This window comes from Lasiosphaeria miniovina (assembly GCF_030549165.1).
Source record: "Lasiosphaeria miniovina strain SMH2392-1A chromosome Unknown B0T26scaffold_6, whole genome shotgun sequence".
Classification (NCBI taxonomy): domain Eukaryota; kingdom Fungi; phylum Ascomycota; class Sordariomycetes; order Sordariales; family Lasiosphaeriaceae; genus Lasiosphaeria; species Lasiosphaeria miniovina.
Genome location: NW_026848225.1, coordinates 2,118,386 through 2,144,346, shown reverse-complemented (window position 1 = coordinate 2,144,346; position 25,961 = coordinate 2,118,386). Strand labels below are relative to the sequence as shown.

Sequence of the window (25,961 nt, the reverse complement as noted above, 5' to 3'; positions counted from 1 at the left end):
CAGGAGGCTAAGCGGAAAATACCATTCGGAAATGGCATCTAAGCACAACGTCTCTATCCCTGGTTGTGTCACAATGAAGGCAACTGCAAGGCATTTGCGAGCTCCCCTTCGAGTCTTTATCACTATTTCAAGGAAACCCGAAGGGGTTAAAATGGTTATAGAAATCGTACTAGGATACGGCCTGCTTTGGAATGCATTGCATCGAGAGTTCTACGTTCAGCTCGAGGGTGTTTGTGGTCTTGGGGTTGAAAGCTCCAGCTTCGACCCAGCACTCTGGAATGCGGCGTTTCTAGTCAGAACCCTATTCTCACTCAGGCTGGAGCTAAGGTGTCGGTAGGGCTGAAGGGGCCGACGACCTGCATCGCCTGCTCCGTTTCTTTCTTGACTTCAGATATACTGGCCTCGGACGCGAATGATCTCCTTTGCGCGTGGCTCTTATGGCCAGTGTCGATACCATGATACCCCGGAATTATACACCTCGTCTGATCGTATTCTTTCCGGTATTTGAAACATCTGGGCTGGATGGCTCGCTCCTGACTGCCCGACAGTGCAGGTCTCAGTGCAGCCTACTTCCCTACTTCCCAAAGAGGCAGTTTATGTTCGGCGCTCTTCCATTCTCGTCAGCATCTCCGCAACGCCGGGCAACCACGCGTTATGCTGTGCTACGAGGGGCTTTCAGCCCCCGCGTGACATTTCACAGTTGGTCGGCGACCAAACATACGGCTAGGCTTCGCCCAAGGAGCCGTTTGGAGACTTCATCGCGCACCGGGGATCAGGAGTCTCCATGGAGCCTTGCACCACCTTTTCGCCCATGGCAACAAACGCAGTCTTTCGTCGTTTTCCGAACATGGAATGCGAGAACTCTAGAGCCTGTGGGGTTGCATGCACACTGGGCTGTTTGTCGAGTTCCGCATCCTCTGCAGGAGACAAATGGGTCGGGATTCGATGTCCGCGGATCCTTCCACGCCCAGTGCGGTATTCAGTCTCTCATTAGTTACAGGTTGGCAGGACAGGAACCGCGCCAACCGGACTGAAAAAAATAGTTAAATTATCGCCAACTACCCCAACATGAACCAACACAACCAACTCCGCCAAACTCCGCCAACGGAACCCGATTACCAACAATAGCGCATTGCAAACACGTCCGTTGCTGCCGGGACCGACGGGAAATTGTGCTGCTTTCTCGGCGACGGAGCTGCCCACTTCATAGTCCCACCCGGGATACGTCGGGGGTACCCAAGTCCTTCACCGAACTGGGGGGGGTGGATGCAATGATGGGGGAGGATTTGAAATGTGTTGTTCGGTTTCTTTCAGCTTGCTGCAGCCAGAACGCCGGCTGTATTGTGTCCATTTTCGGTAACCACGCCATGGATACGGGGAGCCCGTTAAACTTGCACATATACCACATACACACCTTAGCCAGCCGTACATACCTTCCAACCTGCCGAACTCGTATGATAATTGCGACTAGTCGTTTTTCTGTGTGCTTTTGTGAAGCGACGTGACGTAACCCTTAGTTTCGTTTATCGCAGTTTTGTGTTGGTGAAATGTGCCGTGGATATGTTTGTAAACATACTCCTTTTGAACCGTGGTGGTTGCATCATCCCCGTCTCGGCCAGCAGACATGGCTGATGCAACACACGACGCACTCGTAGAGTCAGCCACGGCTTTGGCATCGGAGAAGACGACCGACTCGGGCTTGACTTTGTCGAAGTTTGCACACAGACAGGCAAACAGGCCGGATAGAGAAACGCCCCTCCCCTCTGGCTGCATCAATATATGTTTATATTCCGTTCTTCGAAACGTGAGTGTCTACGTATATATGCTACATGGTTACTTACGTACGTGACTGGCTAATTTAGCCAGTTTTCTTGGACAAGTTTGCCCGCTTCACGGACGGAGAACAGGAAAGTTGAAAAAAAAGGTAAAAAAGTAAAAAAGTAAAAAGTCTTCAATTCCTTATTATCAGACAAACAGCAAACTAGCTAGAGTTTCTGTCTGCTTGACCATGCATACCTAATATTCAGAAACAACACACACACACACTCTCTCTCTATCTCTCTCACTCTCTCTCTCTCTCTTTTTCTCTCTCCTATTTTTCTTTCGTCTACACAAGGACCGACTTCTATAGTTAGATCTATCACCAAAGTGAAATGGCTTATACCCATCACCACGCACACACTAAAAACATAGTCAAGGTGCCTTTCTCATAATAATACAAGATGGTCTGCGGAAAGGATTATATTCTTCCACTCTAGCCCTATAATTCACATCGACCTAACTAGGAACTGCAATCGTCATCTCCCTGCTTACAAACTGTAGACCACCGGCTACGTATCTAAGTAACCTCTCAGCCAGCACATTCCCTCTAACCCACCCACCCACCAACCCACTCAGCCAATTTCAGCCCAGATACTCGGCCACTCACTCGCTCACTAGTTTTCTTCTCCACGACACCGAGACTAGAAGAAAAGAAACTCCGAACAGACAGAAGAAAGGGAGAAAGGGAGAAAAGAAAATGATACAAAGTTTGGTTCAGGGGGGGTTGGTTGGTTGGATGGGCCAGACGCCAACCAACTGAACGAAGAAGCGAAATAAAAAACGCGGACGAGTAATAAAACGAATTTGTTGCCCATCATCCCATCACGCATTTTTTTCTTCTCTTTCCGCTGCCCATCCCTATTATATTTGGATATGTCCCCCCCACCTTCGCCAACCCCCCCCCCCCCCTCCAACGGTTTCTCTTCATTTGTGTTCATACAATATTTCCGGACCCCCAATCTGGCCCTTTTTCGCTCATGAGCGGACTGAAAAGAAAAAAAAACCCGCGCAAGGAAACCATCACCCGGGCATGAAACATCCCCCAGCTGTTTACTAAACACCGGGCGGTCCACCACCGCGAGGACGTTTCGCGCCTCCACCACCGTTTTGCCCAGAGTCATCGCGGGGTCGTTTGTTACCCGCAGCTCCACTGCTGCCAGGACTAAACTCGCCAGCATGGGGATTCATATTCCCGCCATTTCCTCCCCCACCGCGACCAAAGCCACCTCGGCCGCGGAGCCCTTGACCACCGCGTCCAGGGGCTCCTCCGTGTTGGAAGCCGCCGCCACGCCCACCGCCGCGGCTAATATTAGCACCGCCTCTAGCGGGAATGGGAATTCCCGTCCGTGCTGCTTGCTGCATCTGTGCCTGTACCTGGGCTGTGATATGTGGCTGTGGCGCGCCAAAATGGTTGTTGTGGAGGCCTGACGGTATAGCCTGGGGCTGACCAAATGGATTCACGTTAGGCAGCATGTGGGGTGCTGCACCAGATGGCCTGCCAGGTGGCTGCGGTAACCCGGTTTGCGGAGCACCTGAGGCTTGCGGTGTCTTGTGTTCTTCAGGAAGCATAGTTGCTTTGGATATGACAGCATCTATCCAGTTAGTACTATTATTCCTGAATTCGGCGATTTGGAGCTTACCTGGACCAGCGGTTGACGCCGAGGACGGGGCACTGCCCGTGCCAGAAGCCGGAGCTGCAGCCGGAGCCGCATCCGGTGTCGGTACCGGTGTCGGGGTGGGCGGCGGCGCTGGGAGCTTTGTATCCTTCGCAATATCCCACACCTCGACGACGGGTCGCTGTGGGGTCTCCTTTGCGGCCGTCTCGATAACTGAGATCTTGGCTTGTGCTAGCTTGTTCTGTCGGTCCAACATGTTGAGCCGAAGAGCTGACTTCTTCTCGTTTAGAGCCACAGCCTGTTCTTTAGCAGTGTTAATTTTCTGTTCGTATTCGGCCTTCACCGCGGCGTCGGCCTCGTCACGGGCCTTCTTTGACTCAACGGCAACCATTTTCTTCACGTTGGCTCGGACTATACTCATAACTGTGGGGTTTTTCATAACGAAGTCCCGAGTTTCTGCGTCGTTGAAGTTTGAGAGATCAGGTAGGCCGGCTCCGCTGCCGGTTGGGGTTGGCGGAATCTGGTTGTCAGGGGCTGGGGGCTTCGCTGGCGTTGGAGGGACGGCGCTTTGCTGCTCAGCCTTGACGATCGCTAGCTCTTGTTGGAGGCGTAGATCAAACTCGGCTTGCAACTTCTCCTTGTCTTCTTGGGTTTGCTTCTCCATCGCCTCCTTCGACTCTGCTAGCCTCTTATTGAGCGCATTCTTCATCTTGTCAGAGCGCTGCTTGATGATCGATTCGGCATTGTCTTCTAGATCCTTGACCTTTGCCTCGGACTCGGCAAGCTTAGCTGTTGTCTCGGCAAGCTTGGCTTTTGTCTCGGCAAGCTCGGCTGTTAAAATGACAATCCGCTCCTTGAGCACCTTGGGATCTTGTTCAACCGAGTCGCCGACAGGCGGCTGCAAAGAGGCAACCTGGGAAGCTTCTGTGAGCTCCCTCATCTCGACATCGGCGCCATTCAGAAGCTGTGGAGCAGCGTCTGCTCGAGCTTCGTCACGCTCAGCAATGGCTGTCGCAAGGTTGGTTCTGACTTCTTCTAGCTCGCCCCTGAGCTCGTCCATTTCTGCCTCGAGGAGCGCCTTTTGGGCTGAAATGGCATCCAGCTCCTGCTTGGTGGTCTCTAGCTGCTGCAAGAGCGCGGGGTCTTGTTCTGCGGCTTGCTGGGTCTGTGCTGACGCTGCTGTAGGCGCCGCCGTTTCTGCGGTTGGCGCTGCCGTGACCTGATCCTGAAGTTGCTTATTCTTTTCCTTGAGGGTGGTCAAGTCTTGCTTGGCAGTGGCGAGTTCCGTCTCGACGCCTGACAGCCGCTCGTTGACAGAATCAAGAGCGGTCTGAAGAGTATTTTTCTCGACGGCAATCTCGTCTCGTTGCGTTTTCATATTCCTAAAACGGGCCTTGAAATCATCGGTGAGACGTTCTCGGCGTGTATTCCAATTGCCGCGCTCCGTCTCGAGGGTTGTTTCAGTTTCGTTTATCTTCTCCTGTAAAGACTGCTCTGACAGCTTATGGGAATCGCGCTCGGCTTCCAGGCTCGCGATGGTAGCCTTGAGCTGCTCGACTTCGTGAGGGTCGGCTTGGCCGTACTTGCTCAAAATGGACTCGATCCGCTTCTGCAGCCTGTCGCGAGCCTCTTGGAGTTGCTTGATCTCGGCTTCCTTGAAGTTCTTGTCGAGCTCGAGCTCGGAAATGCGAGCTTCCAGAGGGTGAATCTTCGCCTCCAGCTCCGAGATCTTCCGCGTCTTCTGCTCGAGCTGAGCCTGCGTCCGCTGGTTCTCGTTGCGCAAAGTGACGTTGCTCTCCCGGATGAGGTTGAGCTCGTTGAGCTTGTCCATGAGCTCCTTGTGGGTGATGGAGTTCTGCGAACTGTCGGCCTGTGACCTGCGTTCCTGCTCGAGCTTCAGACGGGCCTCGTCCAGCTGCGACTGCGAGTATTCAAACTGTTGCTGCAGGCGTCTGGCTTCCTGCACCTTGAGGTCGTACTGAACCTCGAGAATCTCCTTTTCGCGCCGCAAGTAGCCGTTGAGCTCCCGCAGACCCTCCGTTGCAGTATCCGCAACCGAAGCTGCCGGTCCCTCGGAGGCACCATTAGCTCTGCTCTGCTGCAAGGCCGATATCTGAGCCGTGACCCCGTCCAGCTGTTGGTGGAGTAGCTTGTTCTGGGCGACGACATCGTCTCGCCTAACCTTGATTTCAGCGATTTCCTGCTCAAAGCGTTGGCGACGCTCCTCCCAGGACTGCTCGCTCTGTGCAAGCGAAAGCCTGGCAGAGTCAGCCTCGGCCTTGAATACCGCCGCATCGGTCTTGAGGATGTTGTGCTCTGCCCGGATCTGCTGCAGCAACTTGGCTGCTTCGGCATGCCTGACCAACTCTTGCTCGTAATCTTGCTGTGCCTTGGTTGCAATCTCTGCCTGGGCTCGCAAGTCCTGTTGGTGGAATCTGGCAGTCTCCTTGTACCGCGACTCCTCGGTCTTCAGGCGAGAAATGTCGCTCAAGAGCATCCTCTCCTTCTCCTCAAACTTCCGGGAGACATCGGCCCGCGAATCGCGCAGCGCATTAAGCTCGCTATTCGAACTGCTAAGCTCCGTCGTAAGCGCCTCGACCCGTTGTTGCAGTTCGTTGATGCCACTATCCTTGGAGGCAATGGCGGCGTCCATTTCGGCACGATACAGCTCCTGAGCCTCGCTCATGCTCGCGAGCTCCTGTTCTAGTTCACGGCTCAGCTGCATGAAGTTATCACTCTGCTGCTTGGTATTGTCGAGTTGTGCGTCGACCAGCTCGAGGCTGTTCTTGAGGTCCTGAACCTCGTTCTCCAACTCTTCAATGCGTGCCTGAGATTCAGCTTCTGCAGACGCCTGCTCTGAGGCTCCTGAAGTCTGAGATCTGGATGTCGGGATGGGCCGAAGTCTCTCGGCTCGCTCCTGTGCGTTCCGAAGCTCAATCTCCAGCTCGCCAACACGGGCTTGAAGGTGATCGCGGGTAGTTTTGACTGCCACATTCTCCTCCTTGATCTGGCCAATTGTCGAGGTGAGGTCATCAATGCGCTTCTGGTATTGCTGAGCATCGAATTCCTTCCGTAGCTGTATCTTCTTGCCCCCCTCGACCTCCTCAGCGAGCTTCCGTTTTGTTGTATTGAGTTCAGCATCGAATGAATCGATCTGGCCTTGCAGTCTCCGCTTGGTCTCAGACTCGCTCAATTCACGTTCGTTTAGGAGAGACTGCTGGTTGGAAACGAGGTTGTTAAGTCTCGTCCTGTCCTGCGCAAGGGTTTCATTGTCTTGGCTCAGGCGATCCTGGATGCTCTTCCACAAAGTCTTCTCCGCTTTCAGGTTGGCGTTCTCACTGCGGAGACTTTCTGTCAAGCCCCGAGCTTCAACAAGGTCTTCGGCAACTTGCTGAGTGCGCATATCCTGTTTGGCTGCAGCCTCAGACAGAATCTGCGCCCGCTTCTGGAGTTCTCGGTTCTCGGTCTGCGCCGCCTTGAAGTTCGACTCTAGCATATTGTAGCGTTCAGTGGCAAGAGTAAGCTGGCTCGAGACTCGGGAGACTTCGCTCTGCAGGGTGCTCTTTTCAGCCGAGAGTCGTTCTATCTGTTCCTTCATCGAATTCCTATCTGTGGTCTGATCGTTCCGATAAGAGTCGAATTGAGATTGCAGCTCCCGGAGTGCGGCAGTGAGATCAGCTTCGTCGGTGGACGAGTTTTGCTCGATGCTGGCAAGCACCTGTCGCTGGTCTGCGGAGGTTCCAAGAGCGGCATGGATTTCGGCAGTGTTGGCTTTCTGCTGGAGCATGCGACGGAACATGTCGCGCTCGGTCATGTAGCTCCTCATGCGCACCGTAATAGACTGGACCTCGTCTTGTAATATCGCGACAGTACCGCGAAGCTGCTGGACTTCCTGGTGATCATGGGCCGCGACTTGCTTGGCAGCAAGAGCCTCCTCGTTCTCCATTTTGTCCGCAAGGTCGCGCGTAACTCTCAGCAGCTCCTGGTTCTTGGCCTGCAGTTCATAAATGTCCTTGAAGGCGACAAACTTTTCGGTGATGAACTGGTGTGTATCCGACATGTCGTCCAGGGCGTTTTTGGCAACCTCGCCGCGCTGTAGGCGCTCGAATTGCGACAGTTCTTCGTCTGTCAGCTGATCCATGCCCTTCTCTTGAGCGTGAATATTGAAGATCAGGACATGGATCTGTGTGCTCAGATCACGCAACTGTGTGCGAAGGATCTTGATCTCGGCCTGCGTCGACGCGGCGGCGGCGTCGGCTTTCCGGGCTACCTTCACGGCGGCATCGCGCTCTTCGTATGACTGCTGCGATATCTCAGACATATGAACTAGCTCGTTTCTCAGACGCTCGGACTCGGCACTGAGCTCGTCGATCTCGGGAAGTTTGGCCTCCAACATGCTGACAGCGTCGTCAAGATCTTCTTGCAATTTCTTATTTCGCCGTTTCTCTCCAGAGAGCTGGCCCTTGACGGTGTAGAGTTCCTCGAGAGCATCAGTCGCGCGGAAGGATGCCTTACCGCGCATAGAGGCTGGCGTGCCGAATGGCGAGCCGGACCGCCCCAGGAAGGCGCCGTTAGCCCTGGGGGTCTGTGGCGCCGAGCTAGGAATGGCATCGTGAGATTCGAGGACCGCCTTGAGACGATCGACCTCAGTCTCCAGCTCCTGCACATGCTGTTCGGTCTGGACGTGGTCCTGCTTCTCCTGCTCAAGCTCCAGTCGGATACGGCGGATCTCGTCGGCCCCGTCGTCCTTGACTTGCTCCAGTCTCAGCTCCACCTCCTTGAGCCTGTTGCGGTGTGTTTGCGATTGTTGGTCTTTGAGCTCGACTAGACGTCTAGAGGACTCTAGTTCCTGCTTGAAACCCTCTTCGGCGCGTGCGGCGGCTTCTTGTAGTTGCTGCACCTTGATCAAGGCCTCTTGGGCTTTAGACTGCGCCTCCTCCAATCGCTTGCGCAGGACCTGGTCGTTGCGAGTCAGTGACTCGATGGTCGAGTTCGCCTCCTCATTCAGGCGCTGTAGTTCGGTAATTCGGGCGCCCTTTTCTCTACGGAATTTGATGTTCTCGGCGCTCTTGGTTGACAGCTCGGCTTCAAACCACTCGTTGCTCTTCTTCGCAAGCTCAAGTTCCTGCTTCAGAGACTCCTCGCGGTACTTGGCCGAGTTTGCGGCGGTCTGGGTAGTCTGGACGGACTGGTTGAGCGCCGTGATTTCTTGGTTCAGCTTCAGGGTCTTTTGGTGCTGCTTCTGCAGCTCCTCAGCCAGGCTGGCATTCGCAGTCGTCTTGGAGTCGACGATGGCGAGCGTCTCTCGGTTTGAGACTTCCAGCGAGGTTATTCGCGCGCGAAGGGTTTCAATTTCGGAAATTGAGGCGGTGCCCGAAGACTTGAGGGTCTGGAGCTCATTCTCCAAAGCCCGTCGCGCAGTTTCTGTAATGACAGGGAATGTTAGGAAGATGCGACGATATCAATGGCACGGGGAACAGAGGGGTTTGGCTGAGTTGTACCTTCAGTCTGCAGCTTCTGTCTAATCTCGTCGACGTCCTTGAGGGCCTTGTCGGCAGTGGCCTTGAATTGCTCGCATCGCGACTCTGAGCTCCGGACGGCGCCTTCCAATTCGATCCCGAGCCGGAATTTGTCCTGCTCGAGCTCGCGCAGCTTGGCGACGACGGCCTCCAAGACGCTCCTGACGAGCTCGGTGGTGGGCGCAGTCACGACATTGTCGAGACTGAGCTGCGGCACGCCGACGTGGGCAGACAGGTAGCTCAGGTCCACCTCGACCGCCGCCATCGTGCGCGCCGTTGGTCAGCAGTGCATAGATAAAGATGCGATTTCGTGCCTCGATTGAAAATCGCAGAACCGGGCGCAGGTCGGGGATAGGGGATAGCGACAAGGGCTGATTCTGCGGCGCGGACTTTTGCGGTGTTGTGATTTTTCTTTGACGATGTAAGGGCACCCAGTTCACTTCTTGCGCAACTGTTTTCGGGAGAGCAGCCAAGCAACCAGAGTTCTGGGCATGACTTGGCCAATCACCAAGTCGAAGAATAGTGGAGCCTAGGAGCTGTAAAGTTGTCATGACAGTCAAGCAGCATGCTGGCGCTCAACTTGGCGAACAATGCTGAATGAAGCGCGCTGTAGCTTACCTGGCCCGTGCGCGCATTCACGTGTCTTGTGTGTTCTGGCTCCTCGTAAATGTCAGAGATGCCAACGCCAGCCAAATTCGAACTCTATTTTTGGTGTGATACAGCCGGGACCTAAAAAGGCCCAACCTAAGCCCTCCTTCCGTACGCCAACGCCCAAAGTCAAAATCTTTCCACGGAGAATTAATTCTCCAGGTCTCATGCTTTCGTCTAGAATGATTAAGTTCAGATCCAACTTTGACTTGTCCCGGCCATTCTACTCCGCGCCTCAACAGTCTCTCATACAGGAAACCCTCTAACCACCTTCTCATATATTCATTCCATTTTATAATTCGTCACACAACATGTAGGAAAAGCACCAACGCAAATGCAATAAATTATCACGCCCCCTTCCCCCCAACACCAGAGCTGCCCCCTTAATTACTGACCCCAAAAGAATTTCGCTGGTATCATACACACATGGAAAAAGAAGAAAACTGGGGGAAAACAATAACGCTGCAGCTTTTACTCGCCAGACATGGACTTGTGCTTGAAGCACGACTACGATATTGACCATCTTCCCCTCGCCACATCCGAGTCTGGTCACCTGGCGTGCCCAGGCAGGCTGTTGTGGTTGGCGTTGCGGGACCCGTCCATCTCGTAGTAGCCAGGCACGGGGCCGGACTGCCAGACCATGTTCTGGAGCTCGACCGGCGGTTGCTGGGGGCCCTGGGGCGTTTGGGGGCTGTAGTAGCCCTGGTGCGGCGGCTGCTGTTGCTGCTGCTGCGGATAGCCGTACTGGCCCATCAACTCGGGCCGGTTCGGCGGGGGGTACGGCGCGCCTTGCCCCTGGAGCTCTGGCCTGTTTGCGGGCGGATACTGGCCGCTTCCCTGGGCATACAGCTCGGCAGAGCCCGCAGGCGAGTATGGCGCGCCATGCCCCTGGAGTTCTGGCCTGTTTGCGTGCGGCGGATACTGGTGGCCTCCCTGGGCATACAGCTCGGCGGTGTTAGGGGCTGGCGAGTACGCCGGGTTCTGGCCGTACAGCTCGGCGCTGTTGGGCAAGGGTGGGTGCTGAGCTTGGCCGTAGGGGTCGAGCTTGTTCGGCGGCGGCGTGAGGGTGTGGGCGTGTGCCGAGACTGGAGACACGTTGTCGGTGCGCGGAGGGCCCGCGACCTTGAGCGTGCTCGGAGATGGGCTCGGCGGCGGATGCGCCCCTGCCCCTGCTCCTGCACCCGCGACGGCGCCGGCCGCCACTGCCTCGGATGCCAGCTCGTGCTTTCCGCCATAGGGATCCGGGTAATTGCTCGGAGATGCGTTCTCCGGGAGCGCATGGTGGGATGCGGCCTTGCGTTTCTGCGCCTGCTTGACGAGGAAGAAGACGAGGACCCCGACGATGGCTAGCACGGCAACGACGCCGACAACGACGCCCGCAATAACACCGGTACTAGGGCCTCCTTTGTTCGCCGTATCGCTAGTGGCAGGGGCAGTGCTTCCCCCGATCCCATTTCCAGTCCCGGTTCCACTGCTGCTGCCGCTGCCATTGCCATTGTTGCTTCCACTCCCGCCGCTGCTGCCAGTAGACCCGCCGCCGGTCCCGCCAAAATTGCCCGTGAACTTTGAGCCACTAGACCTTGTTGGTGTTGGCTGGGAGACCGAGTTGGTGACGCCATCCGCAGTGACCTTGGCATTGGCGGCATTGCAGTAGAAGTCATAGACCTGAAGAAGCATTTAGGAACCAAGCTCACGAGGTAGGTAAGAAGAGAAAATAAAGAGAGGGGAAAAAAGGAAAACCCACTCCAACGGCCGACGAGATGTCGTCGGTTGCCGTCGAGGCACAGCCTTCCTTGACATAGGAGGTGATCTGGCTCAGTATATTCGACGTCATGCCGTCCTTGAAGCAGGCGCACGACGCGAGCGCCATAGGACCCGTGGGACACAGGCCGGCCGTTTGCTAGCAGCGTTGACGCACTCCTTGTCAGATACGAAAATCTCACCAGCTAAAAAAAGAATGGCATTCGAATCCCGACGGGATTCAGACGAGATGCGCGGGGGGGGGGGGGGGGTGGCTTACCCGCAGAACAGCATATGAGAGCGCGTTGGCCGCACACGGAGCCAGCGAAGAATACTGCGGCAAGTCCGAGATGTAGTACGTCACTGCAAGCTCGGTCAGCGTTTCAAGCGCTATTTAGTAGGGATTGGCACTTAACCCTCTTGCGGGTCTTGAGGCTCTATGCTTACTGTCACCAGGCGGGTTTGTCGTCTGCGGGAAGGCGGACGTGCCGTTGTTGAGGGCGCAGTATGCGGCAAACATAGCCTGCGCCGACGACACATCGGCAGTGTGGCCGGAGCATGCCGACTTGACTGACGTATTGATGTCCTGGCTGATCACGAGCGAGTTCTGGTTCTTTGAGCAGGCGCAGCTCGCCAGGGCGGTCGCGTCGGTCGGGCACGCGTCTTGCGTCTGCGGACAGGGTCAGAGTTATTTCACCTACGGGCCGGCCTCACTGGACCAGCAGCTCCGGGGCCAGCCATAGGAGACTTAGGAGCTTACCAAGGAGCTACAACAAGTGTTAGCGGAAGTCTCAGGGGCGACAAATGCAGCAAACGGCCGTCTTCCAACTTACTTGACTACGTATGAGAGGTAATAGCTAGCGCAATACGCCAGATTTCCGAACTCGGGGAAGTCGGTAATGTACGCCGAGACGGGCGTGACTGGCGTAGGGAAAGCTACGGTGGCGTCCTGGTTGCAGTATACACTGAGGACCTGGCGAGAGAAGCAAAATCAGCACGGTCGGAGGCCGAGTAGGTAGCGGTATTTCCTATCTCTCCCCCTCCCTTACAGTTGACACCGACGCCTGATCTTGGCTGGCGGTTGATCCGCAGTAATAGGCGACCGAGGACGAGACGGCCGATGCTATCGACCCGAAGTTCTGGTTCTTGGTGCAGACACAGGCTTGGAGGTCGGTGACGGCTTCGGGGCACGCCTGGGCTGTCAAGCCCATGACATTGTATCTGAGACCATTTTGAGCACATGGTGCCTTGCGCTACGTTAGTTTCCGTCGGCGGCGAGACGAGACGGGCGAGAGCAGGAAGAGGGTCAAGTATGTACAAGTGCGGTGTAGACGGTTAGGTCCGTCACATAGACAATCGAGTTCGCGGCAGCGGTAGCGGCCAGTGCCAAAGACACGGGCAGAAGAGACGATATGCGTAGGCGACGCATCTTAAGGACGAGAAATCGACCTCGGCGAGGGTGTGTGGTATAAATTTCAAGCAACAGAGTCAAAACCGGGAAAGCAAAGATGGACAAGAAGTGTAACGGAACGGCACTTGGCGAGACAATGCAGATCGTCTACGCCGGGAAAATGGATATACAGTATACCACAGGGCACCTCGCGTCGTCAAGATGCGCGGAAGAGGAAAGGAAGAAAAAAACGAGGGGGGCTACTACACCATGGTCCGGCGGAGGAGAGAGGGACGCGAGCAGCCTTCCAGCCAGCAGACAGACGAGGCGCCACGGGATGTACTCCGTACCCGTCCATCCATCTACCATCCATTAACATCATGACCAGGGAGCCCATCTTCCCCCTCAGAAGCCCAGTGGGCGCCAAGTCCAGTCATGAAAGGGGAACGGGCCTTGGCCAAGTTACGGTTCCTGGTGGCTGCAGCTGCCAAGCGCTAACATCTTCCTCCCCCCTGAAGAAGTGTGTCGAGGACGGGACCACCACTCCCCCCCCCTGCGAGCTGAAAACCCGCAGATCGAGAACAAAACCCCCGTGTAATTCGGGAGGTGAGTGGCTGAAATGGGAATGCAACGCGATCGATTCGAAAAAATAAAAGCCCCTCTCTCTGTGTCGCTGTCTCCCACACACTCCCACCATCATACGACCCCATCTTCTTGCCCGTCCAGCCTTGAGCTAATTGATGATATCCGTATATGCGAAGGGGCTCCCATTTTCGCTGCTTCCCAAGTCGCCGGGACCTTGACATGGGAAAAGAAAAGGATACGCTTATAAATTGAAGAGTTGGCGGGGGCTGAGTCTGGGCTCTTAAATAAGGGAAGTAATATACATATGTTCTGGCCGCATGCTCGCGCAGCCCTTCCCGTCAGCACGGGCGAACTAAAGAGCCGCGGCGTTTGAAGTTTCCGACGAGTTCGGTACAGTACCTACCTGATCAAATCAAATACATTTTGGGCGTTTTTCTTTTCCAACAGGGCTTTCATTTATCTTCCCTTCTGCCAATTAATTACCTGTGAGTTTCGAAAGAGAAATTCAAACACGAAAATAGACACGCCAGCAAACATGCCTGGGCCCAGTTACCAATCTTTCAGGATTCACACGCACGCGCCGGGGGAAATGACCTAAGCAATCCTGAAGCAAGCTACCCAGCGCCACACCTCAATGCGGGCGCCAGGGGGGTTAACTGCCTGGCGGCGATGCGGCTTATTCCGAGCAGATGCACCCCCGATATCCCTATACTCACGTGAAATACTGGTAACGAATGAAGACCGCCCCTTACAGACATTTAAATGTCGTTAACGTGATCGAAACATAAAAGAGTCTGTCCCCATCTCCCATCATGACAAGATGCCAACGTCACCTGGTTGCATTCGACATACCTATGGGAAACTACCTGAGGTCCAGTCCGGCAGGTGAAGAGCCCGGTGACACGGAGCGGCTGAACTAATATAATACTACATCAATCCTCGGATGCAACACAAGAGTGTCTCTCTCTTAGGGGACAGAGGCGTCAGCCGAATACCGGTCCCCAAATTCCGCATATCTCATCAAGAGGACAAAGGCTTCCCCTCCTGATCAGCAGCACCAGCACCAGCACCAGCACCAGGAACAGCAGCAGCAGGAGCCGCCGCCGCCTGGGCCGCGCCGAACCTGCGAAACAGGCCTAAGTCAATAGGATAGCGCTCGCCCATCCAGATGGCGCGCTGGCTGTGGTTGCGCGCCGCAACCTCAGCAGGTGGCACGCCGTCCTCGACCGTGTTGGGATGGATGAGCGCCGACAGCGGGCCGCGCCAGATGGCTAGCCACGGGACAAAGGCGCCGAACTGCGCCGGCGACAGCAGGTTGACCTCGAACATAGGCACGGGGTGCGGCCCCACCGGCCGGTCGAACAGCCGGTAGATGCGCAGCTCGGGGAACTCGCGCCGGATGCGCTCCCACAGCGCCGCGGCGTACGCCGCCTGCTCGGCGTTGTGCGCGAGGTAGTAGATGTGCACGTCGCTGTTTTGTTTTTTGTTCTTGTTATTAAATTGATAATAATAATAAAAATAAAAATGAGGATGGAAAAGAGTATGAGCAGGGACATGTCAAAATAAACGTCTGACTGGAAGAATCCTTTCTCTTCCTTTACTTCTGCACAAAACACGACTACTGTGCCCCCTTTCGGTTCCGCGTATTGATTGACCAAGGCACTGGACAGTGAACAACCCGGGCAGAAACAGAAAGCGTAAGAGAGTTTATAAGAAAAAATTGGGCATCTAACTTACAACCCGCCGCGCCGGCCGTTGTCCAGCGGCTCGACGAAGCGCTCGTAGGCGGAGCTCAGCACGCCCGTCTGCGGGTTAAGGAAGCTCTTGCCGTCGTCGGCGCGGTCGTCGGGCAACGGCGGCGCGTTTTCGTACCCGGCTAGCGGCGAGGGGTAGCTGTAGCTCGAGGGGTCCGACATGTTGCCTTCTCGTTGCCGTCTTCTTTTCGGCTGATACCCCGGATTTGCGTATGGCCGTATTCTTTTCGGAGAGGAGCTAATTATTGATGTAGTTTGCTCTTAGAACAAGTCTTATACAAAAACGTTGACAGCAACGGGCACTTGACATTTATAACTGGAGTCAGGTGGACCCCGCCCCCTCCGAGGGAAAGCGGATGTCGCCATCGTCGCGCAACCCATACCTACCTAAGGTAGCCACGCTATCAGCGTTGATGGTCGTTGGTTTACTTTGTTGCCACTTCCCCGGGATTTAGTCCGCATTTCGGCCGACTCACCCCTATTAGCCGCGCGCGACTCCAACGTCGAGGCCGAGGGCGGCAGGAACAAGTGGCAACGTCCCAAAGCCTCTGCCCCCGTGAGGTGAAGTGTAAAGACACGATCCCAGACCAACAAGGCACAGCACACACAAAATCACTTAGCGCCACAACCCGAGGACACAGTCAATGATGATGCACCAGATGTATTTGCCTGCCTAGTGTCTGCCTGTGTAACCTGTGTAGAACAATGAAAATGAGCTCGATATCTACACACTTCCCCTAAAGGTACTGATAACAAAGCCCTGTGAGGTAAAAACACACATGCTCTGTCCATAACGCCTAACCCGGCCTTCTATAGCACCGATCTACCGTTTTGTGCCCACCGCCATAACAGATGCACCAGAACGAACATCCCCAGACGAAGTGGAGGACCCATGCGTTGTAAGGATATAAAGTGGAAGGAGAAAGGGGCAGGGGATGAGAGAGCAATGACAACGTCGCAAAGGCTAGGGTCGCGGAGAGTGAGAAGGTTGAGCAAGGAAATCTGCCAATTTCGGCCCATGCAAGGCGCAAGCTTCTCTGAGTGCGAGGCCAAGGCAGACGAGATGAACCGCCCGGAACCACCCAGAAAGAGAGCTACGCGCCGTGAACGGGCAATCAGGCCACAGCATGGTGCAGGTTGTGGTCGGCATCGCCGCTCTGGCCGTCGGCCTTGTCGCCGGTCGAAGTAGGAGTAGAAATGCTGTCGGTGCCCGAATCCTGGCTAGCAAGCAGACCGCTCTGGGCGGTGTCCTTATTGGGGACGATGGTCTCGCCAGTCACGGCGTCAATGAGGTTAGGGCCCTCGACCACAATTTCCTTGTTACCAATGCGGCGCATGAGCTGAAAAAAGTTGGAGTTTTTGAATTTCTCCGACTCGTTTCCAGCAACCGAGTTGAGAATATCGACAGCAGCCTGGGCGAGATCGTCATCATCGCGGTGGCGGCGGATGTCCTCGGCCATGGGGGTTTCGTCGGGCACGACACGGGTGTCGCGGACAGCCTGGTTCTCCTCGAGCTCCTGGGCAAGAATCTCGAGATCTGTATTAATGACTGCCATCTCCTCCAAGGTGGGAGGCTGGACTGTGCGAGCCTCGGCCTTGGGGCCATGCTCGGCCATCCACTCATCCTGGGCCTCGATAAACTCTCTATCAGCAATAGCCTGCTCCTCCTTCCAGTTAGTCAGCTCGCGCTCGAACTCAGCCTCGTCATACTCGCCAAAGGCACGGTTAAAAGCCTCGACATCGATGTTCGACTCTCCGCCCACGAAGCTGGCCTCGGCGACCTTGGCGGTTCCGTTCACGTCCGCAGTCTGGAAGCCGTGGGAAAACGCGGAGATGGGGGTTCCAAACATGGGCGGAGCGCCGTACGGACGGGCCATCATGAGGTTCTGCTGGAGACCGACGGCAAGCTGGTTGTGATCGACGGGTCCTGGCATCATCATGGCCATCGGCTGGTTGGTCATAGCGGGACCATTGTGGGCTGTGTCAACGACGTGCATGTTGGCAAACTGGTCGAGCCACTCCTGGGGGGCGCCGTCCGGGGCCGGGAAGGGCTTGAAATGGCCGGCCGGGCCGGCACCAAAGACGGCAGGCGCACCGCTCAGGTGGTTGCCATAAGCTCCGGTGGCAAAGCTAGCAATGTTCATGGGCGACTGCGGGTTAAATTTGACAACCGGGGACATGGAGTGGACAGGGTCCATGGGTCTACCCTGCTGGAAACCCTCAAAGGCCATGTCGGCGGCACCAGAGTGCTGCATCTGGGATCGGAAAGACTGAAGGATGTCGGGGTTAGACTCAGCCTAGAGATGGCGCACTAGCACAAACAGGAAACAGCAACAACATCACTTACAGCACCGGCACCGACGTTGGGGCCGTTGGCGAGGCGGTCTTGGTGGAGAGTGCGGTCGCGCTCGGCATGCGCAACAAGTGACTTGGCGCCGCTGGACGGGCCGCACATGTTGTCGGCCATGTTGCTGTGTTTGGGCTTGCTTGGGCTCTAGGCAGGTCAGGATGTGACGGCAGAGATGCAATATAACAGCGACGAGGACGAGGTTTCCTGCCAAGGAGGATCAAGAAGGGTAGCGTTCCAAAGCGTATGCTACGATATAATATAGGCGGCCAGCGTGAGCGCGGTGGGTGCGAAGGGGCGGGCGTGAATAGAAGCCGCGGACGGCGTTGGTATTATTGTGTTAGTATTGTGGTATTATTCGAGCCGAACTTGAATAGGAAACCAAAAGGGGCATGTTTCATGTTTCATTGAAGCCGCATTGTTGAATAGAAACCGCTCTCCGGCCATCGGGGCCAGACCCGCTTAGCCCCAGAGTGGTCTAGTCTAGTCTTATGTTAATCAATGAGATCGGTGCGGTGTGGGAGCCGTCCTGTTGAATAGACGGGCGACGGACCAAGGGCAAAGGGCAAAGGGCGTCGTGGTGGTGTTGCGGGATGGAAAGAGGGAGAAATTAAAGACGGCCGCAATCAAAAGAAGCTTGTGATCCGATAGCTCGGCACACACAGTTGCGAGCCGACGTAAACCACAGGCGGGGCAGGTGGGGCCGAGGTGGCGTCTGACGGCCTGCCTGACCTAGGTGAGGAAGCTGCCGTGCAGGGCTGCCAAGCTTTCTGAGTGGCTCACCTCTCCTCACCTTGAATTTCTTGCCAGGTGGGACGGCAGGGTATGCCCCAGCAACGTCCACACTGTGTAAGGTAGTGTGACAGACGTGTATGCGTACATTTACGTACCAGTGCATGTAGGAAGTACATCTATTACAGCCCACCTCCATGCCTTCCTAGCTGTCTTCTAGCCTTGCTGTCCGTATCGCCAATTGAACATCGACGATCTGGCCAGAAACCTACGCAACACATTTCCCGGACATAGAAACCACCATTTCCTCCAAATTCCAGGTGCAGACCCGCAGACAACATGGTGCGCATCTGCTGTCCCCGAATTCCTCAAGCTGCGCTCACGATCGAGAGCAGCACCCGAGTCGCAAAGGACCTGGCCTCTGCTAACCAAGTTCTCTCCCTTCTCTAGGCGGCGGGCGCCCAAGTAATCGCAAACTCGGGCCACGATGGCATGATCGTACGTTACCCTCCTAGCTTGCCGCCCAGGCAGCGCACGCTACGAGACGGCATTCCTGCGGCTCTGACCACCCGACACAGCATGATGCGGTTCTGGATTACTACGGCCGGCGGTTAGCGACGTGCTCCTCGGACCGCACCATCAAAATCTTCGAGATCGAGGGCGAGTCCCAGAGGCTCACGGAGACGCTGAAAGGGTAAGGATATGAATGAATGCCCGCTGCCTTGGCGATCAAGGACAAGAACAGGTTGTGCTGACTAGTGGCCGAGCGTGGGGAAACTGTAGTCACGATGGCGCGGTGTGGTGCGTGTCGTGGGCGCATCCCAAGTACGGCAACATCCTGGCGAGCGCGGGCTACGACGGCAAGGTCCTGATCTGGCGCGAGCAGGGCGGGAGCTGGCAGCGCATCTTCGACTTCGCACTGCACAAGGCCAGCGTCAACATTGTGTCGTGGGCGCCGCACGAGGCCGGCTGCCTGCTGGCGTGCGCGTCGTCGGACGGCCACGTCAGCGTGCTCGAGTTCAAGGACAACAGCTGGGATCACAGCCTGTTTCAGGCGCACGGGCTCGGCGTCAACTCGGTGTCGTGGGCCCCGGCCACCATGCCCGGCAGCATCGTCAGCAGCAACCCGGGCCCGGGCTCGACGGGCAACCGGCGCTTCGTCACGGGCGGGTCGGACAACCTGCTCAAGATCTGGGTCTATGACCCGCAGGCTAAGGCCTACAAGCTCGAGCGGGAGCCGCTGACAGGCCACACGAACTGGGTGCGCGACGTGGCCTGGAGCCCGACGGTGCTGCAGAAGAGCTACATTGCCAGCGCGTCGCAAGACCAGACAGTGCGCATCTGGACGAGCGACCCGGCCAACCCCACCCAGTGGAACTACAAGGTGCTGCCGTTCGACGCGGCCGTCTGGCGCGTCAGCTGGTCGCTGAGCGGCAACGTCCTGGCCGCCAGCGGCGCCGACAACAAGGTGACGCTGTGGAAGGAGAACCTGCGCGGCGAGTGGGAGTGCGTCAAGACCATTGAGGAGTAATTTTCACCACCATGAGAGGGAGACCTGAAGACGAAAAAAGAAAAAAACGATGGCCATGCCGAGTTTTATTACAAAGCGAGTGTGGTGAGGGCGTTTACGGGCTTTTTCCTGCAGGGCTTTATTTAGTAGATAAAGAATTGACTCCCAATGTTATGTTTTCTTCTGCTTTTGGAGCCTTTCATCTGGCGGGCGCCGACTAGCCAGTCGCCTAATCCTTGTGATCTCATCATGACCCGCGACTCTAGGTTGGTCGTCACTTGGGCCAACAGCTTGGAGCTTGAGGCTTGCGATGGCAGATGTGAGCGTGTGAACGTGTTTCAGGTTCATGTTCAATAGGCAGTGCCGGTCGTTTCAGATTTTATCGGATGATAGAAGCAAGGCAGAACAACAGGAACCTAGGTGTTTCGCATTCGGTATAGACAATAGGCAAGTTTCATCTTTAGCACAATAGGAAGAGTCGCCGATTGGGTGGGCCATAGGTGCCTCATCTTAGGTAGCTCGTTGCCGTTGATTCTGCCCTAGGCCCTTTCACGTAGAATTAAAGACAGGGCATTAAGACAGTGTATGCAATTAACAGACCAGGAGGTCATCGAGTCTATTTTGTATGACCTCCAGCCTCGGCGAAACGATATGCCGATACACCAACCCTCACTCGTACTCACTATCCCCTCAGTCGTTTTTGTTTCATTTCTCATCGTTTCAATCATCGCTCGTCCGTAAAGAATAAACATCAAACCAAAACCAACCCAACAGATAAGATAGATACCTAGATAAACAAACAGACAACCACGTCTCAGCCAAAAACAGGCACCGCAAACATGACGCCCCCGCCCAGCACAGCCGACACGACCAACGTCCACCCTAAAAGCGGCAGCAGTCCACCGTCAAACCACAGCAGCCCGAGCCGAGCCGAGGCACCGCTAGACGGGCCCGCCGCTAGTCCGCCGGCGCCGGGGAGCCGCTGAACGGCGTAGATCTCGCCGGTTGAGTCGCTGGTCATGAAGACGCGACCAGTATCGCCATCAACAGCCAGGCCGACGGGGCGGAAGCACGCGCCCAGGCAGGCGGTGGTGTCCGCGTTGGTGAGCACGTCGACGACGGCGGCGGTGCTGATCACCGAGAGCTTGTACCCCACGGGCGCGTCGCGGTTCTAGCTGCCGTGGAACGTCACGTAGGCGAGCGTGCCGTTGGCGTTGAACTTGATGTCGAGCGGCGCAGTGTGGGCCTGAAAGGGGGGGTGGGTTAGTTCTGAGAATTGGAATCTATATCGCTGGGATTGTAACTGCACGAAGAAGAGAAAGAAGAAAAGAAACACGTACCTGGAACGTCAGTCACGGAGAGGTGTAGTTGCTCGCGCAGGCGCCGTCGTCCTTGGGGTCGAGGGCGAACTGGCTGCCGACGCGCATGCCGCTGGCTAGGTCGGGGAAGCCGTCCGTCTTCCACAGGGCGAAGCAGGTGGGATAGCCGTAGTTGGTGGCCTGGCCGTCCTCGGCCGTGCCGTTGAGGTAGCCGTGGAAGTTGAGCTCCTCGCCAGGGTTGTCCTGGTGGATGTCGGTCTGGGAGCGGGAGAGCTGGTCGGCGCTGTTCTCGACGCTGTAGATGCCGCCCGTGACGGGGTGCTCGGCGACGCCGGCCGAGTTGCGCAGGCCCCAGCCGAGGCTGCGGCCCTAGCTAGGGTAGTCGTAGACGGCGCCTTGGGGCAGGGCCGAGAGGTTGAAGGCGCGGATCTGCGAGATGCCGTTGGGCTCGTGGGCGGCCAGCTCGTCAATCTTCTCGCCGCTGCCGCGGGACACGAGCAGCAGATCGGGCTGCTTGCGGGAGAGCAGCAGGGTGCGTGAGATGTGGTCCGGGTTGGTCATGATCTGGATGATGGTCCTCTGGCTGCTGACCGAGGCCGTGTCAACATCGTACGCCCAGCTAAAGACCTCGTTACTGATGGATGCGAACAGCGTCTTTCCATCTTGCGAGAGTTCAATGCTGTGGGTGAGCTAGAGGTTGTAGACCTGGGCATCAGTTGACGTGTTGTACACGTCGTCAAGGTAGTCTCACTCACATCCGTGTTTTGGACTAAAGTCGTCGTCTGGGCTACAGTCAGACACGAGCCCCCGTTGTCAGACAGCGTCAGACGCTTGATGCCCTTTCCTTGTTCCACGACCAGCAGCGCACCCTCCCTTGGAGTCGAGGACGAGGCCCTGGGGCCCACTGAGGCCGGTGGCGGCCAACTGCGCCGAGAAGCCAGTTGCCACCACTGGTGCGCCCTTCGACGACGGGACATTTAGGCAATCAGACGGCGCCGCGCCGGACAGCGAGATCTGCTGTGCAAAGGCAATCCCGGAATACAGGAGAGGCTACAGGAGCACTCCCATAGCGAGGATGCGCCCGCTATCGCGGCTAGCCGAGCGTGCCGGAACATGTTGAGCCAAATCCCGGGGACCACGCAAACACAACAAACAGTATTGAACCTGATGGTTACCAAGGTATTTATTTATTTATTGTGGTGATAATAAGTAGTGCTCAAGCGAGCCTTTAATCGATCAACCCACGAGCGTTGGTGACGCAGTGAAACAAAGGGGAGGGAGGAGATGGTTGTCGAAGAAGAAAGCCCGGGGTCAGTCACGCATTGTCGTCAATCTGTAAAACTAAGGTACCTTACCCTCCCGGTTACTACTACCATCCCACGTACGCGGGTTTAAGAGAGCCGGTTCTCGACATGGGAACTTTCTGTCGCCGTCGATCCCAATGACAGGCGATTGGCTACCGGGTTGCAAAGCAGCCGAAAAGGGCCAAGCAGATCTGGTGTTTCATGCAACCCGGTGAAACTCTTGCCATTCTTTCGTTTGTCAAGTACCCAACTCGTCGCTGCCATCCAGAGTCTGCCAGTGGTCTGCGAGGATTACTTAATTTCTTGTTACGGAAAGCTGCGCGGTCGATTTCACAAGTTCCTAACTTTCTCAAGTCTGCCTGATTCTCGGTGCTAACGAAAATTCCCTAGTTAGCTACCATGGTGTACGTTATATCGGCATTACAAGCAGCTGTCTTGGCGGAGGAAGATCACGTACGCACGCAAGTGAAATTCTCGGAATTCGTTGCTGCTCGTGAAACCAACGAATGATGTCATGCCGAGAACATGGAAATGCCACTGAGGAGATATCCGTCCCCGCATCTTGGTTCGAATTATTGAGTATTAGAGAACACGATGCTACACGCTCTGGGAAAGGCGCCTTCCCCAACTTCTCTTCATTTGGTTTAGCGCGGCCCTTCCATTAACCCCACGACTCCATGTCCTCTTTTCGCTCAGTAATAACATAACTCTATAGCTTGCTAATAGCCTCATCGTATGCTGCTATAATAGACCTATACAGTTGATCTGGCTCTCCCACAGGCGTTCCAAAAGTCATACGTTCATCCTTGTCCAGGGGAAAGAGAAGCTTCCAAATCCTCAGACAGAGAGGCTCAACAGCATCCAGGGCTTCAGGGAATTCGGTCATAATCTCCTCGAGCCCATCCATCGTCATATTACCTACCTTTGTCGCTACAATATACTTGAAGCTGCTGATTATCCATCGCCGAAGAAGACTCCTGAGGCGGCAGCTCTTGGCCCGCAAACTCGTTCCTCTACGATTGACGTGCGCACATCCATAGCAGGACGTAGAAGAACGACCCCAGGCCGTGCCGATAAGTATGATCCGCCTTGCGTAGCACCTCCACCCCCATGAACTGTATCGTACCCGTCTGGTGCCGCGCGCCACTCGGGCCGCTATCTCTGACCTTGGCTAGATCAAGGTCGATGAGCATGCCTTTGAAGTCGTTCTTCGTCTTTGACTCCGTAATAATAATATTGTTCGATGAAATATCGCGATGAAGGATATTGCCAGCTATATATAAAGACCGGTGCGCCTTGATCGCGTCTCGCATCGCCTCCAGCAGTTCCTTGATATTCCTAATGTCGCTGATAACGCGACCCGCGGGCGAGATAACTAGACAGGAGTAGATCCTGTTCTCCCACGGCTCCTCGCTTTCCATGTATAGACTCGGTTTGTTCTTGCCTATCGATAGCTGGTCGTCTAGCTCCTGTACCTGCCTTGACTTGCTACCAGATCGCCGCCGCTTGGGCCCGGACGCATTAGACGTGTAGTCGGATGATGATTTGCGCTTGTGGCTAGATGTCTTCGAGCTCGCCGCGGTGTCGGATAATGACTTGCGCTTGGAGCCTAATATCTTCGAACCCGCTACGCCATCGTCCCGGAACCGATGGGCGTTCGGAAATACCAGACCGTCCCGTAGGTCGGCGATCGTCGTAATTTGTCGATGCGCCACCAACTTAGCCACACCCTCGACTCCTCGCTCTTCTGCCAGCGTTAGATGTTCCACCTCCAGCTTCCGCTTGTCCGATACCCACGAGAACTTGGCTACATACCCGTCCTGCGTCTTGTAGCACGTGGTTCCGCGACATACGATAGCTTGCTGCCTCACCATCGCCTTTACTAGTTGTATCTTCGTCTCTTTGCCGCCGGTACCGTCTAGTGTGACGTGGCGATCCGCATTATCCCGCTCGATGAACGTGTCCAGGCCCATCTCGTCGTCGCTCATGGTTGCGTACCCAACAAGGGCGCGCGCAAACTTCCCCGGCTCCTCGTGGATGTTGAAGGCCCCAAGCTGTATGGCCCAGATCGATCGAAGACCCAGAGCTCCATCGTACAGCCGCAAAGTGAGAAGGCCTGGACGAAGCGGCGCGTCGGCTGGTCGATAAAGACTCCCCGTACATGGCGCGTTAGCTGGAGTAGCGTCGCCTTGAACCGGCCTGTATCGTAGGTCTTCTGCTCTCCGACTACAAGAACCTCCTTATACTCGAATTTGTCGTTCGACTACGGCATCCGGATCTGGAAGAAGAGATCCATCTGGCCTTGCCGCTCCTCGAATTGGTTCGCCGTTCTGGTCGTATAGAGCTTGTGTGGTGTATCACCCAGAAAGCGCTCCTCGAGCGAGCGAAACCAGTCCCAAACTAGTCGTTCGTCCGGCGTAGAAGGGAATCCTGTCCACTTTTTCCCGTCGTGCGCAGACATAACCCCACGTAGCATTGTGTTCTGGTCCTCGCGCCAACGCTGCGGGTTGAGGAACTTGTCCCAGAACCCCTTCACACTGCGGAAGGTGCATCCCTTGATCTCGTGGAAGAGTTCACCCTCAACAATGACGCGCGTTTCGCTGTCGTCGAGTCGGTTCGAGCTCGTCTTAACCGGCATCCCGAGGAAGGTAGCGATGATGGTCGAGGGCGGGGTGTCAGCGGCTGGACATCTTGGATGAGCTGGATGACAGCAGCCCATATATTGGCATCGGAAGAATTGACAACGTCAAGGAGTGGCCTGAGTTCCTCAGGTTCAAGTGAGCCATCTCGTAAAGTCTGCTTTATTTCCAATAGTTTTCCCGCAACATTGCCGCTTCCGTCTGGTGCTAGGAGGTTGAAGGCCGCTGGGGAGAGGATGAGCATACTAAGAAGGCCATCCGTTGGCGCATCGGCGCAATCACGTAATTTGACGCGAATGTCCTTCAACGACTCGTCGAGTGGGTTCCTCGCGATGATCTGGATCTGTTCCTTGCTGAGAGCTATGTTGAGGGTTGTCATTTGATTGTTTTGGGGAAGGAAAGAGGGAGGTACTACGTATTATGGGTAAGTTTTAGCACATGTACGGGTACCGACATGGGCCGGGTCAGGGTGAGCCCCCAAATGCCACACCACCATAATGGGTATAAAACTTTTGCTCGCAACCGCAGTAAATAAAGAATGCGGCGCGCGGCGTTCACGTGGTTGCTAGGTGCGATTGACGGCGATGCTGGCTATGGAGAGTGGGGTCTTCACGAGTATGGAGAGGCCGCATACTTGTGAAAAACCTTATGCGCTTAGTTAAAGCCGCCTAAAATAGCAGCATGCGCCAGCCGAATTCGGCGGCCAGAACACCGCTTTCTCTGTTCGTGGAGTATTACCAAACAAAACCCCAACCCCATACGGAATACATATGTGCCCCTTCACATCGTCGAGCGCCAGTGCACACGAGACATCGCCACAAGGGATAAGATAACGGAGGCACATAGGTAGATTTGTTGCCATCTTTGCGTAAACCAGTTTCCTTCCGAATGACCCAGAAAGAAGTTGCATTGGTACCTGTATATCCATCCATTTATAACAGACAAATCACCAACTCCATTGGCAGTTGGGCAAGGCGACTTAAAAAGATCGAAGGAAAGATTGATTATTTAGAGACCTTTTTCGCAGTATGTGTATC

General features: G+C 55.6%; 6 protein-coding genes across 6 annotated transcripts; 1 reads left to right on the top strand and 5 right to left on the bottom strand.

Moving 5' to 3' along the window:
- Positions 1–10,153: 10,153 nt before the first annotated feature.
- On the bottom strand, positions 10,154–12,773 carry B0T26DRAFT_679006 (uncharacterized protein; the record flags this gene model as incomplete). The annotated part of the gene is made up of 8 exons (XM_060440304.1): positions 10,154–11,269; positions 11,349–11,504; positions 11,625–11,707; positions 11,792–12,014; positions 12,105–12,111; positions 12,178–12,317; positions 12,394–12,591; positions 12,663–12,773. The coding sequence occupies 8 exons, from the start codon at positions 12,771–12,773 to the stop codon at positions 10,154–10,156; spliced, it is 2,034 nt and encodes a 677-aa protein (XP_060292919.1).
- A 1,166-nt stretch (positions 12,774–13,939) lies between these two features.
- Positions 13,940–15,711, bottom strand: B0T26DRAFT_414039 (DOPA-like domain-containing protein). The gene is made up of 2 exons (XM_060434880.1): positions 15,057–15,711; positions 13,940–14,790 (listed from the first exon to the last, which is right to left on the bottom strand). Exons 1-2 carry the CDS (start codon positions 15,233–15,235, stop codon positions 14,340–14,342), a joined length of 630 nt encoding a protein of 209 aa, XP_060292918.1. The 5' UTR covers positions 15,236–15,711; the 3' UTR covers positions 13,940–14,339.
- A 477-nt stretch (positions 15,712–16,188) lies between these two features.
- Positions 16,189–17,540, bottom strand: B0T26DRAFT_654287 (uncharacterized protein; the record flags this gene model as incomplete). Its single annotated transcript, XM_060438531.1, has 3 exons — positions 16,189–16,524; positions 16,570–17,343; positions 17,421–17,540. 3 exons carry the CDS (start codon positions 17,538–17,540, stop codon positions 16,189–16,191), a joined length of 1,230 nt encoding a protein of 409 aa, XP_060292917.1.
- A 698-nt stretch (positions 17,541–18,238) lies between these two features.
- On the top strand, positions 18,239–19,942 carry B0T26DRAFT_413853 (WD40-repeat-containing domain protein). Its single transcript, XM_060434879.1, has 4 exons — positions 18,239–18,494; positions 18,603–18,650; positions 18,731–18,846; positions 18,936–19,942. The coding sequence occupies exons 1-4, from the start codon at positions 18,492–18,494 to the stop codon at positions 19,681–19,683; spliced, it is 915 nt and encodes a 304-aa protein (XP_060292916.1). The 5' UTR covers positions 18,239–18,491; the 3' UTR covers positions 19,684–19,942.
- Positions 19,943–20,476: 534 nt separating this feature from the next.
- Positions 20,477–21,958, bottom strand: B0T26DRAFT_679002 (uncharacterized protein; the record flags this gene model as incomplete). The annotated part of the gene is made up of 5 exons (XM_060440303.1): positions 20,477–20,806; positions 20,855–20,945; positions 21,019–21,302; positions 21,372–21,671; positions 21,737–21,958. 5 exons carry the CDS (start codon positions 21,956–21,958, stop codon positions 20,477–20,479), a joined length of 1,227 nt encoding a protein of 408 aa, XP_060292915.1.
- A 1,036-nt stretch (positions 21,959–22,994) lies between these two features.
- B0T26DRAFT_814228 (uncharacterized protein) lies at positions 22,995–25,589 on the bottom strand (the record flags this gene model as incomplete). Its single annotated transcript, XM_060447350.1, has 7 exons — positions 24,974–25,589; positions 24,647–24,911; positions 24,366–24,511; positions 24,139–24,315; positions 23,303–24,105; positions 23,208–23,262; positions 22,995–23,177 (listed from the first exon to the last, which is right to left on the bottom strand). The coding sequence occupies exons 1-7, from the start codon at positions 25,301–25,303 to the stop codon at positions 22,995–22,997; spliced, it is 1,959 nt and encodes a 652-aa protein (XP_060292914.1). The 5' UTR covers positions 25,304–25,589.
- Between the last annotated feature and the right edge of the window lie 372 nt (positions 25,590–25,961).